The sequence below is a fragment of the Myotis yumanensis genome, unplaced genomic scaffold (assembly GCF_028538775.1).
Source record: "Myotis yumanensis isolate MYYU_CA2020_CCGP unplaced genomic scaffold, mMyoYum1.0.hap1 SCAF_4, whole genome shotgun sequence".
NCBI lineage: Eukaryota > Metazoa > Chordata > Mammalia > Chiroptera > Vespertilionidae > Myotis > Myotis yumanensis.
This window is the reverse complement of record NW_027223755.1, coordinates 87423924-87444973: the sequence shown is the minus strand read 5'-3', so window position 1 is coordinate 87444973 and position 21050 is coordinate 87423924. Positions and strand designations below refer to the sequence as shown.

Below are 21050 nucleotides of genomic sequence, written 5' to 3'. Positions count from 1 at the left end.
AGGACAGGCTACCCTGCTTTTGAGGACGGCACAAAGATACTGAGAAAATGAGGCATATTTGAAAAGAACATGTTATAGATGGGTAGAGCAAAGAGAAAAGCAAACAGAATTAAAGAATGGCTCTGGGTATCATGGTTTCTTCACTTGCTATAACCTGAGGATTAGTCCACTTTAGTACATAGATTTATCTCGCTTTCCCCTAATGGTAAATTGTGTTCCCTCATACAGATAGTATTCTGTTGTATGGTATGGTTTATTCCAGTCTGGTATAAATAAAGGTTCTATATATATTTTTAAATATATTTTATTGATTTTTTACAGAGAGAAAGGGAGAGAGACAGAGAGTTAGAAACATTGATGAGAGAGAAACATCAATCAGCTACCTCCTGCACACCCCCAACTGGGGATGTGCCCACAACCAAGGTACATGCCCTTTACCAGAATTGAACCTGGGACCCTTCAGTCTGCAGACTGACGCTCTATCCACTGAGCCAAACCGGTTAGGGCTAAAGGTTCTATATTATTTAGCAGAATGTTAATGATATTGCAGTGATTTTCAGTCTTTAGTTGCAAACAGCAGTAAGCATTTAAACCACTGAAAAAAGGTTGCTTCTTGACTTCTTATACTTATCCTTTCTCAGAATTGGAAGCAAGTTACTATCATGCAGATGAAAGTTCTAGAGATCTGCCCTGACCGGTTTGGCTCAGTGGATAGAGCGTCAGCCTGTGGACTGAAGGGTCCCAGGTTCAATTCCAGTCAAGGGCATGTACCTTGGTTGCGGGATCAATGTTTCTCTCTCATCGGTGTTCCTAACTCTGTCCCTCTCCCTTCCTCTCTGTAAAAAAATCAATGAAACATATTTTTAAAAAAAGTTCTAGAGATCTAATGTACAACATGGTGACTACAGTTAATAATAATGTATTGTATTCTTGAAATTTTCTAAAAGAGTAGATATTAGGTGTTCTTACCCTCCCCTCCCCTACATACACACACAATCTACTTATATAAAATCCATGGGTGGTGTTCATCACGACCATCAGAATTGCAACCAACCGGAAGGAAGTCAGTCCTGCAGGAGTTGTCTTGGCAACGGTGGGCTCTTCCCCAAGCTGTTTCCTGTAAGGGTGGGCTTGAGGCAGATCTTTCTAAAGTGTGCCGCCCGCCAGCACGGCCAGGGCTGAACCTGAGTGGGGGCGGCTAAAGGACTTAGAAAAGACAGACAAGAGAATGAAAGCCGGGTCTCGGTGGGACGCTGCTTCTCTGAGAGACAGCAATCACGCCCACAGCCATGCCTTTATTTTATACCAGATGCTAGGAGGTAAAGTAAGGGCGTGACCAAGATATTTACAACATTCTCCTGGGTTTCAATCCTACTCAACTACATGCACCTGAACTCTATCAAGCCCACATCACTCAGGCACGGACCATAGGTTCAAGCTTACAACAACAGCTGTTGGCTATAATTGTGCTGGGAGGGCCCTGCCCTCCAAGCTGGGACTTACATGTGGCAATGAGAGGACTGTGCCCTCTAATCAGTCCGAGGCTTGAACCTGTCAAAAACACTGTAGCAGCTCCCCACAATAAAGTTTTAATTCTGTTTCTTTGTTACTGATGTTGTGGCCCCACCCCATAACAAAGAAACAATTTCTGGAGGATGAGGCCCAGGAATCTGGATTTTAAAAAGATTCCCAGGTGATTCTAATGTGCAGCCAAGGTTGAGAACCACTGTATAGATAATATTAAAAATATATCTAAACGTGCAATTCTTTGTCCAAAAAAATGAGCATGTTCAAAAATTAAATGAAGAAAATTTGGATATACTCGATGGAGATTTTCACACATATTTGAGTGATGATTCTATTGATTCCACAGATGATGCTGAAAAGGAAAATTTTCCCATCGAATTTCTTAATAGTATTACTCCTTCAGGAATGCCGTGTCATAAATTAAAATTGAAAGTGGGTGCAATCATCATGCTATTGAGAAATCTCAATAGTAAATTGTAATGGTACTAGATTTAAAAAAGATTACGACCCAACATTATCGAAGTTGAAGTATTAACAGGATCTGCAGAGGGAGAGGCTGTTCTGATTCCAAGAATTAACTTGTCCCCATCTGACACTGGCCTCCCATTTAAATTGATTCGACGACGGTTTCCTGTGATGCCAGCATTTGTGATGACTATTAATAAATCACAAGGACAAACTCTAGACAGAGTAGGCATATTCCTACCTGAACCCATTTTTGCACAAGGTCAGTTATATGTTGCTTTCTCTCGAGTTTGAAGAGCATGTGACATTACAGTTAAGGTTCTAAGTACTTCATCACAAGGGAAATTAGTCAAGCACTCTGAAAGTGTTTTCACTCTTTTTTTTTTCACTCTTAATGTGGTGTACAGGGAGATATTAGAATAAGTTTAATCACTTTATCAGTCATTGTTTGCATCATTGTTGTTTTTATATCATGGTTTTGTTGTTTTCATATCATGTTTTTGTCGTTTTTATATCATGCCTCTGTTGTTGTTATATCCTTTTGTTACTGTTTATTTATTAATAAATTTATATATTATTTTCATATACATTTTACTAATTTCCTTTCATCTCTCACATTTCTATTATAGAGAAAGGGCAAATAACAATGTTAAAATATCTCTGCTAATTAATTCCCTTTTTTAAAAAATATATTTTATTGATTTTTTACAGAGAGGAAGGGAGAGGGATAGAGAGTTAGAAACGTCGATGAGAGATAAATATCAATCAGCTGCCTCCTACACACTCCCCGCTGGGGATGTGCCCGCAACCAAGGTACATGCCCTTGACAGGAATCAAACCCGGGACCCTTGAGTTCACAGGCTGATGCTCTATCCACTGAGTCAAACTGGTTAGGGCAATTAATGCCCTTTTAATGTGCACGAATTTCGTGCACTGGGCTACTAGTGGTAAATATGTGAGGTGATGGATATGTGGATTAACCCAATTATAGTAATCATTTTATAATATATATATAAACATCACATCGCACATCCTAAATATGTACAATTGTTATTTGTCAATTACATTTCAATAAAGCTAGAGACATTTTTTAAAGAGTATCTATGTGTGACTGCTGACTTTTTGGCAAGTCTATAGTAGATGGCTTGAAAAATAGAGATACAGTTATCTTGCACTTAAAAACCTAATTAATGCACTTGTGAAAATGGGGGTTTACTTCTCTCATAAACCTAGAGCAGAAGCTCTCAAAGTATAGCTCCTTGGCCCCCAAGCACCCTGAGACTCTTTCAAGGTCTTTATAAGGTCAAAATAGTTTTATTAGTACTAAGCTAATTTGCTTTTTCCACTGTGTTGACATTTGCACTGACGGTTCAAAAGCAATGGTAGGTAAAACTGCTGCTGCTTTAATCAAGGCAGTTGTGCCAAATTGCATTATTATTCACTGCGTTAGTCATGTCACTCATTCACGGCAAAAAGAAAAAAGGTGAGTACCCTGTAAAACACTTAAACTGTATACAAGTGTGATGGCTGTCTTGAGTAGAACAAGTTATGTCATTGTGAGAAATAGTCATTTCTTTTTTTCCGGAACACCAATTTCAATTGCAAAAAACAATGGACAGATACTTGGTTATTTCTAAAACAGTGTGCTTTATAACATGAAAAAAATAACTGAAAATGTATCTTGTAAATGATAACATTTGAGCTTTAAAGTTTTTGGAGAACTTGTATCCACCATCATGATCTTGACAGCTTTTAGTGGTGATACTAACAAATAGAAATTGTTGATATTGTATAATGAAATATGTCAGCATTAAGTAAACTTGGCTTTTCCAACCTCAGCTTTATTGATATTTGAGGCTGTATAATCTTTGTTGTAGAGAGCCATCCTGTGCATTGTAAGATGTTTAGCAGCCTCTCTGGTCTCTAACTAGTGGACATCACAACCAAACCTGCTTCCAGACACTGCCAAATATTTTCCTGGAGTGTAAAATCACTCTCCACCACCCCACTTCCCCATCCCCCTGCTATAGCTAAGAACCACTGCCCTAGATAACTTAGTAAACAGATATTTTCCAAATGCCCGATGTGGGACATTACAAAGCCATACATGAGTTCAAGATTCATTTACACAGATTTTAATGTAATAAAACAAAAAGTGTATAATATGGTTTCAGATTCTACTGATCTTGTTAAGTTTTGGTGGAGTGTCAAAGAACTATAAATGAACTCAGGGAGAACTTCAACAAATACATGGGAAACATAAAAATGGCAGGAGAAGGAATAAAGGCAGCCTCTAGGAGCAGACTGACTCCTGCTGACAGGCAGCAAGGAAAGGGATACCGCAGTCCTACAACCACAGGAACTGAATTCAACCAACAACCGAATGAGACTAGAGGTATATTCTTCCCCAGAGCCTCCAGAATTGAACACAGGCTGCTGGCATCTTAATTTTAGCCTTGCAAGATTCTAAGTAGAGGGACACTGAAGGACACTATGCCTGAAATTTTGCCTTACAAAATTACTAGTGTGTTAATTATAACCAACAAGGAACCTGCCAAACCATCTACTCCCTTTGTATCCGATTGGCAAGCTGAATACAAGCCAGATATTACCATGATAATTGTGTCAAAAAGCAATGGTCAAAAAATTTAGAAAGTTCAAAATGAAATATATCATCACACTGGAATTTCTTCACAAAAATAAGGTTAAAACCAAAGTAAATTTGCTTGGCTCCTGGTGAATTAACATATATTATGGATACTGTTCAGTGTGTTTTTTATTCAGGAGTCAATGCCAATGTATATATACTGTATATATAATTCATTTCGAGAGGAAGGGAGATGAAGAGAGAAAAATATCAATGATGAGAGAGAATCATTGATCAGCTGCCTCTTACACAGCCCCCCTATTGGGGATTGAGCCTGCAACCCGGGCATGTGCCTGGCAGAGACTCAAACCAGGAATCAAACCGTGACCCCCTGGTTCATAGGTTGATGGTCAACCACTGAGCAACACTGGCCAGGCAATTCCAATTTTGAAGTGACTGAAAAATTAGCTTTTATGGGTAGTCTGTGTACAACTTCAGGGAGGAATTTTTTTTTAATTGAGAAAACCCTAATTTCAGTACTATATCAATTAGAATCTGCTAAGCAGGAACTTTGTGGAAAATATTTGAATCTACCATGGGTTATTGAATTAGTAATGTCAATGGTGAACTCTATTTGCTCTCATGGACTTAACCATTGTTAGTTTCAAGAAATTTCACCAATAATAGAAATTGAAGCCCTGGTTGGGCAACTTAATGTGGAGCATCATACCATGTACCAAAAAGGTTGTGGGTTTGATTCTGGGTCAGGGCACATACCTAGATTGTGGGTTTGATCCCCAGTCAGGGCATGTAAGGGAGGCAACTGATCAATGTTTCTCTCTCAAATTGATGTTCCTCTCTCTCTCTCTCTCTCTTTCTCTCTCTCTTTCTCTCTCTCTTTCTCTCTCTCTCTCTCCCTTTTCCTCTTTCTCTAAAATCAATTTAAAAAAAAAAAAAAAACCACATATCCTCAGGTGAGGATTTAATTTTTTTAAAAATTAAGCATCCTGATATACCTTACCACATAGTCAGCAGTTTGATGATTAAAAGTGGTAAAGTTGTGTGTGTGTGTGTGTGTGTGTGTGTGTATTAACATTTTATTAAGATTTGACCTCAGGGCCAAGATCTAAATTTTTCTAAATGAAAAGAACTGCCCTGAATGGCTTTGGAAATTATCTTTTGCTGCAAACTATGAATTCAACCTAAAATTACAAGATAATTTGATGAAAACTAACATTGTTTTTAATCACAAGTGATGTTAAGCTGCTTTATAAACTTGCAGTGCTGTCAAAAGCTAAAACCAGAAGTGAGATCCCTATCCTCAAACAAAATTAGGAGAGATCACATCTTTTTCCAGGCGCAAATTATTGTTCCAATCTCATTTTCAGACTGCTGTGCAGGTGCGAGGGACATTTCCATATTGCAAAATTCCCTTTACTGTGCAGTTGAGGAGCTGCTACTTAACTTTTTTTAGAAGTGATTAATCTGACATTCAATGACATGCTCGCAGGTGAATGTATTGGAATTCTATAGACACCTTCCAAGCAATGAGTCTGTTCAATGTAAATCATATGCTTACAGATATCCGTATTTGCCAGTATCTATTTATTTGAAACGTTTTCGAAGATGGAAGTATATACGATTTCATCACAGACAGAAGAACTTTCACAATCTATTTTGATGATGGAGAACTAACTTTGAATCCCAATTAAGCAAAATATTACCTCCACTAAAAGAATTCCATTCTTCTCATCAGTAGACCTGTATTGCCAAATAAAAAATGTACTCAATCGTTACTATCATATTTAGAGTCAGGTCCATATAAGACGGCAGGGCGGGGGGAGGTATGCCCGCACTGAGAACCGGGACTTGCATGGTCCCCTTGGGTCGGTGCAGCGCTCCCGCGCGGGGGCCGGGCGGTCGCACGTTTCTGATTGGCAGGGGCTGTGGGCGGGCCTCGGCCGCGCCGAAAGCCAAGTTCGGAGATGGCTGCGGGTGAAGGCCAGGACGCCGGCTTGCGTGCCTCTTGAGCAGCAGACCCGGGGACCCCGTGGGAGCGCGGCTCCCGCTGGAGGGAAGCGGTCCGGCCGGGCGCCGCCCGCGCATGCGTACTGGGGGGTCCCAAGCCCGCGCCGCGGGGTCGCCATCGCGGGTTTTTCCCGTCGGAGCGCACCTGGCGCCGGGGGCTGGGCCAGCCCGGGGGCCCAGTCTCTGGGAGTCATTGGCTCGGGCATCGGGGCACGCAGCACCCTCCCCCGCCAGGTTGGGGCCGGAGGCGGAGGCGGCGCGGAGGCGGTGTCGGGGCCGGAGCCGTGCGCGCGGCCCTTTGTCCGTGGAGTCCGGTGAGTGCGGCCGGCGGGGAGCGAGCGGCGGGCTCCGGGCTGGGCGGGCAGGGTCCGGGGGTCCCCAGACGCGGGAGCCGCCCCTGCACTGGACATGAAGAACATATTTGCAACCTGTGTAAGAGATCGAGGATTAATGTTCATCGTATGTTGCCTGGCTGGTGTGGCTCAGAGGTAGAATGTCAACCGTCTGAACCAGGAGGTCACAGTTCAACTCTCCGCCCAGGCACCTGCCGGGTTTGCAGGCTCGGTCCTCAATGGAGGAGGGCGTGCAGGAGGCTGCCAATACTAGGTGTACCGGTTAATAACGCGGGTTTTGTAATCAAAGAAAACACGATAATTTCAAGAGAAACATTAAAAGTGCTTTATTCAAAGTACTGTCCATCGCTAGCTACACATGTCCCCCATCTTTCAGGTAATTGGTGGATACCGTCCCAATAGAACTTTTCTTGTTTTGAGGCAAACCATTCAGAGACCCAATTTTCCACTTCTTCGTACGTTTTGAAGTGCTCCTCAGAAAGTGCATGTGCCATCGATCAGAACAAGTGGTAATCTGAAGGAGCAAGGTCTGGTGAATACGGCGGGTGGGTTAATACTTCCCAGGCAAGATCTTTCAACGTGTCTTTAACTGGTTTAAGTGTGTGATGGTGCGCCATCATAAAGCAGAATTACTTTGCCGTGTCTTCTGGCCCATTCTGGTCATTTCACGATCAAAGCGTGGTTCAAACTGATTATTTGTTGTTGGTAGCGATCAGTATTAACGGTTTCACCTGGTTTTAGAAGCTCATAATACACCACACCTTCCTGATCCCACCAAATGCAGAGCATTGTCTTGTCTTCTTTCTGAAGCGATTTGGCCTTGCAGTCGATGTTGATGGTTGACTTGGATCAACCCATGATTCTGTGCGTTTGGGATTCTCAAAATAAATCCACTTTTCATCGCCAGTTACAATTCGATGCAAAAAAGACTTTCGTGCTGTTGAAGCAACATTTTACTGATGACTTTTCAGTTTTCCATTTGTCTTTCGTTCAGTTGATGTGGCACCCATTTTCCTTTCTTTCAAATCTTTCCCATTGCTTGTAAACGATCAGAAATTGTTTGCTGAGCAACATTTAATCTTTTGCAAGTTGTTTTTGAGTTTGACACGCATCTTCATCCAATAATGCTTGTAATTGTTGGTCTCCAAACTTTTTCAGTTGACCTGGACGTTCTTTGTCTTTCACATCGAAATCATCACTTTTAAAGCATTTAAACCAGCGTTCACAAGTATCTTGAGATGGAGCATGTTCACCATAAGCTTCCCGAAACTTTCAGCAGCACTTTTCTTCAAAATAAAGTAATGAATTAAAACTTCCCGCTAATGCTCTTTTTTTGGCATGAAATTCGACATTTTTAAGCGTAAAAAATATCTATGATGTTAACACCTTCAGCAAATTTGACATATGAAGTTGTGAAGCTGTCAATACAACAAAATAGCATACATATCAGATCGCATATATATCAATGCGCATATTAACCGCTACACCTAATAAATGATTCTCTCTCATCATTGATGTTTCTATCTTTCTCTCCCTCTCCCTTCCTCTCTGAAATCAACAAAAATATTTATATATATATATATGAATATGACACCTGTTAACAAAAGAAAAAAGAAAATGGGCACAGGATATGCACAACAATTTATAGAAGAAATACAGCTAACCAATAAACAAAAATTAAGCTTAACCTCATAAGTAACCATAGAATGCAAACACATTTTTCACCCACTAGACTGGCAAAATATAAATACATATATTGATGTTACAAAGTGTTGAGGAAAGGGGGGAGGAGGGAAGAAGGGCAACAGTTGTAAAATTGAGGAAGATATTTTGAATGACAATTTGACTAAACCTGCCAAAATGTAAAATGAGTTCAGTCTGTGGCTGAAAAATTCCACTGTAGTTATCTGTTTTTTCAGAAATACTTGCACAGATACAAAGATGTATGTACAAAGGTGTTCATTACAATATTAATTGTCATTATGAGAAATGGGTACGGCTTAAATGTTCACTAGGGATATAGTTAAATATATTATGGTAGAGCTATCCAGTGGAATACTATGCTGCTATATAATAGAATAAGATAGTTTATTATCAAGTTAACAAGCAGAGAAAGAGCTCTAAGACATTTAGTAAATAAAGGATGTGGTAGAACAATGCACATAGTATGGTGTGCATTAAGTATGGTTATATGTGTTTGTAAATGCACAAAAATGAAAAACACACAAGGACATAGAGGTTAAATAACATGTTTCTAAACAATGAATGAGTTAACAATGAAATCAAGGAAGAAATCAAAAGATTCCTTGAAGCAAATGCAAATGAGTACACAACAACCCAAAATCTATGGGACACAGAAAAAGGAGTCCTAAGAGGGAAAGTCATAGCGTTACAGGCCTATCTCAAGAAAGAAGAAAAATCTCAAATAAACAATCTAACTTGCCGAAACCGGTTTGGCTCAGTAGATAGAGCGTTGGCCTACGGACTCAAGGGTCCCGGGTTCGATTCCGGTCAAGGGCATGTACCTGGGTTGCGGGCACATACCCAGTGGGAGCTGTGCAGGAGGCAGCTGATCGATGTTTCTCTCTCATCAATGTTTCTAACTCTCTATCTCTCTCCATTCCTCTCTGTAAAAAAATCAATAAAATATATTTTTTAAAAAAAATCTAACTTTACTCTTAAAGGAACTTTAAAAAGAACAACAAACAAAGCCCAAAGTGAATAGAAGGAAGGAAATAATACAGATCAGAGCATAGCCCTAGCTGGTTTGGCTCAGTGGATAAAACTTCGGCCTGAGGACTGAAGGGTCCCAGGTTCAATTCCGGTCCACATGCCTAGGTTGTGAGCTTGATCCCCAATAGGGGGTGTGCAGGAGGCAGCCAATCAATTATTCTCTCTCATCACTGATGTTTCTATCTCTCTCTCCCTGTCCCTTCCTCTCTGAAATCAATAAAAATATGTGTGTGTTTTTTTAAAAAAAAAGATCAGAGCAGAAATGAAGTAGAATATAGAAAAACAAATACAAAAGATCAATGAAACCAAGAGCTGCTTTTTTGAAAAGATAAACAATATACCTTTAACTAGACTCATCAAGAAAAAAAAGAGAAAGGATGCAAATAAAATCAGAAACAAAAGAGAAGTAACAACTGACACCAAAGAAATATGAAGGATTGTAAGAAAATATTACAAACAACTATGTGCCAACAAATTGGACAATCTGGATGAAATGGATAAATTTCTAGAAATAATCTTTTAAAACTGAATCAGAGAATCTGAATAGACAGGTTACAACTACTGAATTAAGTAAAATAGTAGGATACAAAATAAATACTCAGAAATCAGTTGCACTTTTTTACACTAATAATAAACTGTCAGAGAAATTAAGGAAAAAATATCCTTTACAATTGCTTCAAAAAGAATAAAATACCTAGGAATAAATTTAACTAATGATATGAAAGACCTGTACTCAAAAAATTATAAGACAGTGAGGAAAGAAAGAAGATACAAATAAGTGGAAGCATATACCGTGTTCATGGATAGGAAGAATTAACATCATTAAAATGTTCATACTACTCAAAGCAATCTATAGAGCCAACACAATTCCTGTCAGTGGTGTATTTTACAGAAGTAGTATGAATATTCCAAAACTCTATATGGAACACAAAAGACCCTGAATAGCCACAGCAATCTTGAGAAATAAGAACAAAGTTAGAGGAATCATGCTACCTGATATCAAACTACACTACACGGTCATAGTAATCAAGACACTGTGGTACTTGCATAAAAACTCATATAGATCAATGGAACAGAATAGAGAGCACAGATATAAACCCATACCTTTATGGTCAATTAATATTTGAGACAGGAGGCAAAACATACAATGGGGTAAAGACAGTCTATTCAATAAATGGTATTGGGGAAATTGGACAGGTATGTGCAAAAAAGAAACTAGACCACCTTCCTACACTATACAAAAGAATAAACTAAAAATTTATTAAAGATTTCAATGTTAGACTCAAAAGCATAAAAATCCTAAAAGAAAACAGTAAAATCTCGGCTATTTCTCATAGCAATATTTTTCTGATATATGGCCTCAGGCAAGGGAAAACAAAAGAAATAATAAACCAATGGGATTACATAAAAGTTTGCCCAGCAAAGGAAACCATCAACAAAATGAAAAGACAACCCACTGAATGGTAGAACATATTTGCCAATGATACATGTGCTAATGGGTTAATATCCAAAATTTGTAAAGAATTTATACAACTCAACACACACAAAAACCACCAATCAATTTTAAAAATGGGCAAAGAATCTGAATAGACAACTTCTCCAAAGAGGACGTACAGATGGCCAATAGACATTTGAAAAGATGCTCAATGTCACTAATCATCAAAGAAATGCAAATTAAAACCATAGTGAGAGATCACCTCACACCTGTCAGAATGTCTATTATCAATAAATCAACAAACAACAAGTGTTGGCAAGGTTGTGGAGAAGAGGAAACCCTCATGCACTGTTGGTGGTAATGCAGATTGGTGCAGCCACTGTGGAAAGCAGTATAGAATCACTGGGGATCGAACATGGGTCGGGAATCGAACCATGACCTCCTAGTTCATAGGTCAACACCCTACCACTGAGCCATGCCGGCCGGGCTGTGTGGCCCTTTTCTATTGGCCTCTTTGCTTGGCGTGGTGCATTTGGGGTTCTTGCATGTCTTTTCATGGCTTGCTATCTCGCTTTTTTTGAATTGCTCAGTGTGTCTTATTGTCTGGATGTACCACAATTTATTATAGATGTGGAATTGTGTTTTTGTACATTGCCCTAATTTAGTTTGAGCATATAGGTTGTACTAGAATCATAAAAGAAATTTTTGTTTTGGAAAATTTTATGCTTGGTATGAGTTCAGTATTCTTAAATTTATTGAGATGAGCTTTGTGCCCCCAACAAACGGTCTGTCCTTGAGAATGTTTCATGTGCACTTAAGAAAAATGTATATTGTGTCATTTTGGGGTGGAAAGCTCTGTAAATATTGATCACACCCATTTGGTCTAATGTGTCATTTATGGCTAATATTTCCTTATTAGATGCCTGTTGCACGAAGAGATTCGTGCAATAGGCCTTCCCTTCCCTTGGCTCCTGGCACCAGTTTTCCGCTGGCACCAGTTTTCCTCTGGCACCTGGGACCCAGGCCTTCACTCTGGCTGGGCTCCAGCCAGAGCCCCCTCCCCCAGCCATCAGGCCTCCCAGCTCCGCTGATCCCGGGCCGTGAGGCCTCCCAGCTCTGCTTGGCTCCAGGGGCCCTGAGGCCTCCCGGCTCTGCTGTTCCCGGGGCAGTGAGGACTTCCGGCTCCTCTGATCCAGGGCTGGTGAGGCCTCTCGACTCCGCTGATCCAGGGGTGGTGAGGTCTCTCAACTCCGCTGATCCTGGGGCGTGAGGCCTCCCTGCTCCGCTGATTCCGGGGCGGTGAGTCCTTGCTGCTCGGCCGGCTTTGGGTGCGTTTGGCTTTGCACCACCACTTGGAGCCTATGTATGCAAATTAGCCGCCATCTTTCTTGGTAGTTAATTTGCATATTGGCCTGATTAGCCAATGGGAAGCATAGCGAAGGTACGGTCAATTACCCTTTTTGCCTTTTATTAGATAGGATTTATTTACTGTTTGGATGATCTATCCATTGTTGTCAATGGAGTATTCAGGTCCCTTACTATAATTGTGTTTTTGTCATTTTTCTCTCTTCAATTCTGTTAGTGATTGCTTTATAATTTTGGTATGTCCAGCATTGGTGCATATATACTAATAAGTGTTATGTCTTCTTGATGAACTGTCCCTTTTAACATTATAAAATGCTCTTCTTTGTCTCTTGTCACATTTATCTTGAAACCTATTATTTTCTAAGTACTGATACACTCACTTTTCTCTGGATGCCATTTGCTTCAAGTATCATCTTCCACCCTTTCACTTTGAGCCTATGTTTGTCTTTGTAGCTGAGATGGGTCTCCTGAAGGTAGCATATAGTTGGGTCTTTTTTTCCCCCCACTACACTTTGCATTTTGATTGGTGTGTTCTGTCCATTTACATTTAGGATGATTATTGATATACGAGGATTTACTATAGCCATTTTAGTTTTTGTTTTCTGGTGGCCCTGTATCTCCATTGTTTCTTTTTTTCTTGTGTTTCTGTCTGCTATATTAGTTTGGTGACTTTCTATGAGTTTTTCCTCTGTTTATCTTTTTTTATGTTATGTGTCTCAACTCCAGATTTTGTGTGTGTGAGTGGTTATCATTAGGTTATGTAAAAAAAGTTTCAAACATAACAATAGTCCTTTTTTCTGATTGCATCATCTTCATTCACTTATGCAAGTTCAGCCCTTTCCCCTTTATCTTTTATGTTCTTGTTGTAACAAATTATTCCATTTTGTGCTCTGTGTTCATTTCCAAATTGCAGAAATTAGAGACCTATAAGTGCTTTTCCCTTTTAACCATTATGCTATAATTAAATAATTAAAACCCTATTCGGAAATAGAGTTGTAATTTCCTTCCTTTGTCTGTGTGTTTGCAGTCTGACTCAGAGTTTCATATCTTTTTGTTTCTGGTAGAAGAGCTCTTTTCAACATTTGTTGTAATACAGGTCTTGTGGTAAATTCCCTCAGCTTTTGTCAGGAAAAGTCTTTATTTCTCCTTCATATATAAAGGGTAGCTTCTCTAGATATATTATTCATGGCTGCTGGTTTCTCTCTTAAATTTTTAAATATTTCATTCCACTCTCTCCTACCATGGTCAGGTTTCTGCTAAAAAATATGATGATAATCTAATGGGATCTCCTTTATACCTGTAGGTTACTGTCTTCTTTACCCGGCTCCCTGGAGATTTCTTTCTTTGTCACTACCTTCTGACAGCTTTAATTTAATGGGTCTTGGAGGTCTTTTTGCATTGAGATAATTAGGTGTTCTGAAAGCTTCCTGAATGCGAAAGTTCAGCTCTTTGCCTGGGTTTTGGAAGTTCTCATCAATTATTTGTTTGAATAGGCTCTCTGTTCTTTTCTCCCATCTTCTCCTTCTGGTATACCCATCATTCTTATATTACTTTTTCTAATGGAATCAAATAGTTCTCAAAGAGTTTTTTCATCTTTCTTTTTTTAACTCTCAGTGCCCTCTCTTCCTCCACCTGAGTCATTTCTACATTTCTATGTTAGAGCTCACTAATTCTCTCTTCCATCTGGTCTTCTCTGTTTCCCGTGCTCTCTGATTCATTCCTCATCTCATTTATTGAGTTCTTCAGCCCCAGGATTTATGTTTGGTTCATCTTATAGTTTCAATCTCTTTTTTAAAATATATATTTTATTGATTTTTTACAGAGAGGAAGGGAGAGGGATAGAGAGTTAGAATCATCCATGAGAGAGAAACATCGATCAGCTGCCTCCTGCACGCCCCCTACTGGGGATGTGCCTGCAACCAAGGTACATGCCCTTGACCGGAATCAAACCTGGGACCCTTCAGTCTGCAGGCCGACACTCTATCCACTGAGCCAAACCGGCTACAGCAGCTTCAATCTCTTTGGTAAAGTACTTCTTTTGTTCATTTGTTTTATTCCAGAGCTCATTGAACTGCTTTTCTGAGTTTTCTTCTGTATCATTGAGTTTTTTCAAAACTACAATCTTGAGCCGAAACCGGTTTGGCTCAGTGGATGGAGCGTCAGCCTGCGGACTGAGGGGTCCCGGGTTCGATTCCGGTCAAGGGCATGTGCCTGGGTTTCGGGCACATCCCCGGTGGGGAGTGTGCAGGAGGCAGCTGATCGATGTTTCTCTCTCATCAGTGTTTCTAACTCTCTATCTCTCTCCCTTCCTCTCTGTAAAAAATCAATAAAATATATTTTTTAAAAAAAACAAAAAAACTACAATCTTGAATTCTCTGTCATTTATATCACAGTTTTCCATGTTTTTTAGTTTGGTTCCTGGAGAGTTTCATTTTCTTTCTGAGCTAATTTGTTACCATGGTTATTCATGGTTGATGGATTGTTTCTCTGCCTTGACATTTGAGAAAGTTAACTCTTATTTTTAGGTATGGTTTATATCTTTTAAAGATTTCTTTCTTTCAACTGTGGAGAGGACAAGAATAGATTTTGGAAAATTATAAGGAAAAACAATATATAAATGGTAGGCAGAGGAAAAGGGATTAGAGCATAGCCCACTGAGAGAGACCATGAAAGTAAAGCAAGACACAGCTGTCAGCAATATCAGATACCTTCAACCCTTAAATAATGAAGTCTACTGCATGAGCAACCTAAAGGTTTTTTTATATTACTAACCAGGGAAATTTCAGTGGAGTTCTGATAGCAGAACAGAAGCAACATTATAGAGAATTGAAAAATCAGTAGGTAATGAGGATATAGACACAAGTATGGACAATCCTTTGAAGAATGTTGTCTTGAAAAAGAAAGGATGGTGGTTGCAATGGGTTATGTAGCCATTGAAGGTTTTTAATGTTGGAAGAGACATTAAATGATTTTAAATAACTATAGGAAGTAGCAATAAAAGTGAAAGATAGCTCTGGCTGGTTGTGGCTCAGTTGGTTGAACGTCATCCCGTGCACCAAAAAGTCACCAGTTTGATTTCCATTCAGGGCACAAGCCCAGGTTGCAGGTTCAATCTCCAGTTGGGGTGCATGCAAGAGGCATCTGATTGGTGTTTCTCTCTCATCTCTCTCTCTCTTTCTCTCTCTCTCTCTCTCTCTTTCTCTCTCTCCCTCTCCCCCTTCTCTCCTTCTCTCCTCCCTTCTTCTCTCGCTGTCCCTTCCTCTTTCTGTAAAAATCAATAAAAATATATATTTAAAATAAATAAACTGTCTGTCATCCTAACACAAAGCAAAAGCTCCAAGTTTTAGGTTCAATTTTTTAAAATATAGTTTATTGATTTTTTACAGAGAGGAAGGGAGAGGGATAGAGAGTTAGAAACATCGATGAGAGAGAAACATCGATCAGCTGCCTCCTGCACACCTCCTACTGGGGATGTGCCTGCAACCAAGGTACATGCCCTCGACCAGAATCGAACCTGGGACCCTTCAGTAGCGTCCCCAGGCCAACGCTCTATCCAGTGAGCCAAACCAGCCAGGACTAGGTTCAACCTTAATACCATGTATTGACAAGATGCTTTTTTATCTCTTTTCCCCATTTATGCTTTCTTAGAATGCTGTACCTTTTCAGGAGGGGAACATGGAAGAGAAGGAAATGAATGATAGGCCACAGATAGTCAGGTCCAAGGTAAGTTTAGTTTTACTCTCCTCAGAAATACTATTGTAGTCCTCAGAATGTGGGCACTTTCACTTTTCTATTCTCAGAGGTGCTAAGCCCCCAAACTCCAGAGCCCTTTCAACTCTTGTGACAGATGATAATCTCTATTGAATGTTCCCCATCCACCTTATATACTCCTTTATAGCTCTTTTTCCCTCCAGCATTTTTACCAAATCAAGTACTCATGTCAGTGCTAGATGTTGAAAATAAAATAAAAGAAAAGAAGCCATAGACTATCTTATAATCACCCTTCACTTACACAGCTCACCAGAATTCCAACCACACTGTAAGCAATGAATGATTCTCAGGTCACTGTGACTGCTTGGAACTAATAGCATTACCCAGTACGCCTGAGGACATCTGCTGCCACAAGTTAATTTTTATCCAGAACCCATTATAGCTTCCCCCAAACCTGTTTAAACCTGTTGTTAACAATTCTATAGTTTGATTAAATATTATGTAAACTGAAGAGATATAACTGTTTGTTTCTATGAAAACTAGTTGAATGTTTTGGAAAGATTCAGTAAATGCCATTTTTTAAAAATTGCTGTCAAATTAGGTGTGAGCAAAACTGTAAAACACAGATGGAAAAATCATAAAAATCTCAGAGGATTCTATGCCTACCGTATTTCCCAAGCGTCATTTGCTTGTCCCACTTTAATGAACCAGAAACTGATACATTATGGGTATGGACACTTAGTCATTAAAATCACTCTCATAGACAAAGGTTAGCTTTACATCAAAAGGTTAGCCAAAAATATACATGTATATATTTTAAATTAAAATAATATGTTTAGCCGTAACCGGTTTGGCGCAGTGGATAGAGCATCGGCCTGCAGACTGAAAGGTCCCAGGTTCGATTCCGGTCAAGGGCATGTACCGTGGTTGCGGGCACATCCCCAGTGGGGAGTGTGCAGGAGGCAGCTGATCGATGTTCTTTCTCATGGATGTTTCTAACTCTCTATCCCTCTCCCTTCTTCTCTGTGAAAAATCAATAAAATATATTTTTAAAAAATAATAATAATATGTTTAAGATATCTTTTATGGATCTCTACTTTAACCAGCTTTTTTGCTTAACACATGAGATATCAGTCTTAGTTGCTTCACATAGAGGACTTCTATTGTTCCAAATTCTATGAGATAATCATTATCTGTACATAGCAAATAAACTCATTGGAAGAGATTTTTAAATGCCTACATCACACAATTAATATTCAAAAAGTGTAAGTAGAATGTTGGATGCTGTTGTGCATGCAAGAGATAACAAACACAAGAATTACTCAGAGAAGGGAGAAATCTGATTGAAACTGGAGGGACGAGGGAAGACTTCATGAAGAAGGTAGAGTTTTAATGTGTGCTGATATCAGGTAGGGTTTGGAAATTAGAGAAGACTGAACCATTGCAAAAGGAAATAAAACTTGAGCAAGAACTAAGACAATAAGGAGACCAGTAGCTAGAGCTGAGCACTTATTTGGTGCATTAGTACTTTGGGATCTTAGGTCTGCAAGGAATAGATTCATTCAGTTTTTGCTTAATTATAAAGCTCCCCACAGACAGGAACAAAAACACATTGAGAACTAATGTGGCACATGTGCCTCTTGGCATTCTAGCCAGAGGAGTTTGTTTTAATTTTCCAGAACCATTTATTGTGTTACAAAAGAAGATGATTCCTTCCTTCAACAAATATTATTGAGCAGCCACTGTGCCAGAAATTATGTGTGGCATCAGGTATATGTCAATGAGCAAAGCAAACATGGTCCTAAGCCCAAGTGGCTTATAGTCTAACAGAGACAGTCATTCAGCAAATATAATAATAAATTGCAAATTGAGATGTATATTATACAAAATAAGAAGAAGGTGCTGTGAATGTGCATTAAGGAGTCAGGGAAGAACTCTATGGAGAAGCAAAATTTAAAGTGAAATGTGAGGATACATAGAAGTTATAAAAGGAAGTAGAGCCAAACCGATTTGGCTCAGTGGATAGAGCGTTGGCCTGCAGACTGAAAGGTCCCAGGTTCGGTTCCAGTCAAGGGCATGTATCTTGGTTGCGGGCACATCCCTAGTAGGAGGGGTGCAGGAGGTAGCTGGTCGATGTTTTTCTCTCATCGATGTTTCTAACTCTCTATCCCTCTCCCTTCCTCTCTGTAAAAAATCAATAAAATACATTTTTTTAAAAAAGGAAGTAGAAACGAGCTTTTTAGGCATATGTAAACAAGTGTAAAAACCAATACTGTCCTAAAATATTGAATCTTAACTTTTAGGAAAGAACACTTGTTTGGAACACCACACTCTTAAATAATTGGAATTATTGTACCCATGAAGTAGATTGTATTGGGGTGGGGGAGTGTTAGGAAGGAAGGAGAAGGAGGTATATGTATGTTGTGTGTCAGTAGGTTGCTCTTAGAGCAAAAGGGTTGCTTAGGCAGCATTGATAATGGAGGAAATATAGATGTTACCCTTTTTATTTGAAATTCCTACCTGTAACAAGACAGTTTCTTTTTAATTTTTTTAAAATATATTTTATTGATTTTTTTACAGAGAGGAAAGGAGAGGAATAGAGCGTTAGAAACATCGATGAGAGAGAAACATCGATCAGCTGCTTCCTGCACACTTCCCACTGGGGATGTGCCCGAAACCAAGGTACATGCCCTTGACTGGAATCGAACCTGGGACCCTTGAGTCCGCAGGCTGACGCTCTATCCACTAAGCCAAACCGGTTAGGGCAAGACAGTTTCTTTAACTGATATCGACATGCATCATATGCCTTTTACTCTTAACCTATTTGCCCTGGTTATTTTCACTTTTTTTTTAAGACACTGAAATATCCTTTCTCCTCTTCTGTCCAAATCTTAAAACTTTTAAGGACTACACAAGATACACCAACTCGATATCTACTTTCACTATCTCAGCATATCCTGAATTCTGTCACTTCTGAAACCTTATAGCATGAATTTCCCATATCGTTTTTTAATTGTTTAAATGATCTGAGATTCCCCTGCAACAGATGATAAAAAGCTGAAAAACAAGCATTACTTCATGTATGTTTTTATCTGTCTTGAAAGATGATAGAAAGATAGGCACTCAGTGTTGTCTCAAAAATTTTGACCTGGATTACTCAGAGCTCTGAAGGCTCTCAGCACAGTGGCTTACACAGCCTAACCTTTGTCTCCTGCTCTACCTTTGCTCCTTCCCCTAAGGGCCCAGTTTTTTAAAAAACTGTTTCTGGCTGAGCAGGGATGTACTTGATGTTTCAGGAGTCCCTGACATTCCAGGACGTGGCTGTGGACTTCACCGGAGAGGAATGGGACCAGCTGTGCCCTTCTCAGAAGAACCTCTACCGAGATGTGATGCTAGAAAACTACAGGAATCTGGTCGCTCTGGGTAAGGAGGGAGACCCTGTAAAACTGGAAGCCATTCCAATGGGTTTATAGTAGTCCCCCCCTTATCTGAGGGGATGCCTGAAACCATGGCTAGTACTGAATCCTACATATACTATGTTTTCCCTATTCATACACACCTATGATAAAGTTTAATGCCTCGTCCATCTGAACTAAGCACTTCCATATTCTAGCTATAACTTTTGTGGTTTGAGGTGTGACAGCAAAGCTAGCACGAATTTCTTTTTTCTTCACAATTTCATGGATAGAAGATGTGCTCCTACCATACATCTAAACAACTTCAGCATATAATTTTTTTCTTTCCTTATTAAATTTTTTACTTGAAAAAAGAACTTTATGGCTTTTATTCGGCATATCTGAATTGCTAGCATCACTACCTTTGTGCTTTGGGGCCATAATTATGTAAAGTAACTGTTACCAGATGCTTATGCTCTTTGATACCAAGACAGTTGGTTTGATAACCAAGATGCCTACTAAGTGACCAATAGGCCTGGAGCATCTACAGTGTTGATATGCTGGACAAAGGGATGATTCATGTCCTGGGCGGGATAGAGGTGATGGTGCAAGATTTTATCACAGTTTCTGGAATGTATTATGCTAAGTGAAATAAGCCAGTCAGAGACAGACATACACCATGTGATTTCACTTATATGTGGAATCTAATGAACAAAATAAATTAACAAAATAGAAACAGACTCATAGCTGTCAGAGGGGAGGGAGTAGGGGGGCTGGGTGAAAAAGATGAAGGGATTAAACAACAACAACAAAAACCTCGTAGACAGACAACAGTATGGTGAACATGGGTGGATCTTGAGAATGTCATGCTAAGCAAAGTAAGTCAGAAAAAGTCAAGAACAAATGACTTCACTCAGATGTGGGATATAAAACTGAAAGCAACAAATGAACAAATAATATTTGTTTTATATAAACAAATATATAAAACCTCATATACACAGACAACATGGTGGTTACCAGAGGGAAGAGGGATGGGAGGTAGTAAAGGGTAAAGGGGTCAAATATATGGTGACGGAAGGAGATTGGACTCTGGGTGTTAGATACTCAATGCAATAGGCAGATGATGCATCATAGAACTGTATACTTGAAACCTATATAATTTTATTAACCAATGTCACCCCAATAAATTTAATTTAAAAAGTTAAAAAAAAATAGCCCAGTTAGTGTGCCTCAGGGATTGAGCATTGACCTATGAACCAGGAGGTCACAGTTCGATTCCTGGTCAGGGCCCATTCTTGGTCTCCAGTAGGGGGCGTGCAGGAAGCATCCCGTCAATTATTCTCAAACATCATTGATGTTTCTCTCGCTCTCTCTTTCTCTCCCTTCCTCTCTGAAAGCAATAAAAATATTTTTTAAAGTTAAAATAATAAAAATAAATAAAAAATGAAACT

The 21050-nt window shown here is 39.5% G+C and overlaps 1 protein-coding gene across 1 annotated transcript in view; it reads left to right on the top strand.

Moving 5' to 3' along the window:
- Positions 1-6724: 6724 nt before the first annotated feature.
- Positions 6725-21050, top strand: part of ZNF713 (zinc finger protein 713) — a 22416-nt gene continuing 8090 nt past the window's right edge. Inside the window, exons 1-3 of the mRNA XM_070412878.1 lie at positions 6725-6921; positions 16142-16216; positions 19501-19627. Coding sequence (XP_070268979.1) covers positions 16169-16216; positions 19501-19627 — 175 coding nt within the window. The 5' untranslated portion in view covers positions 6725-6921; positions 16142-16168. The remainder of the gene's footprint in view (positions 6922-16141; positions 16217-19500; positions 19628-21050) is intronic.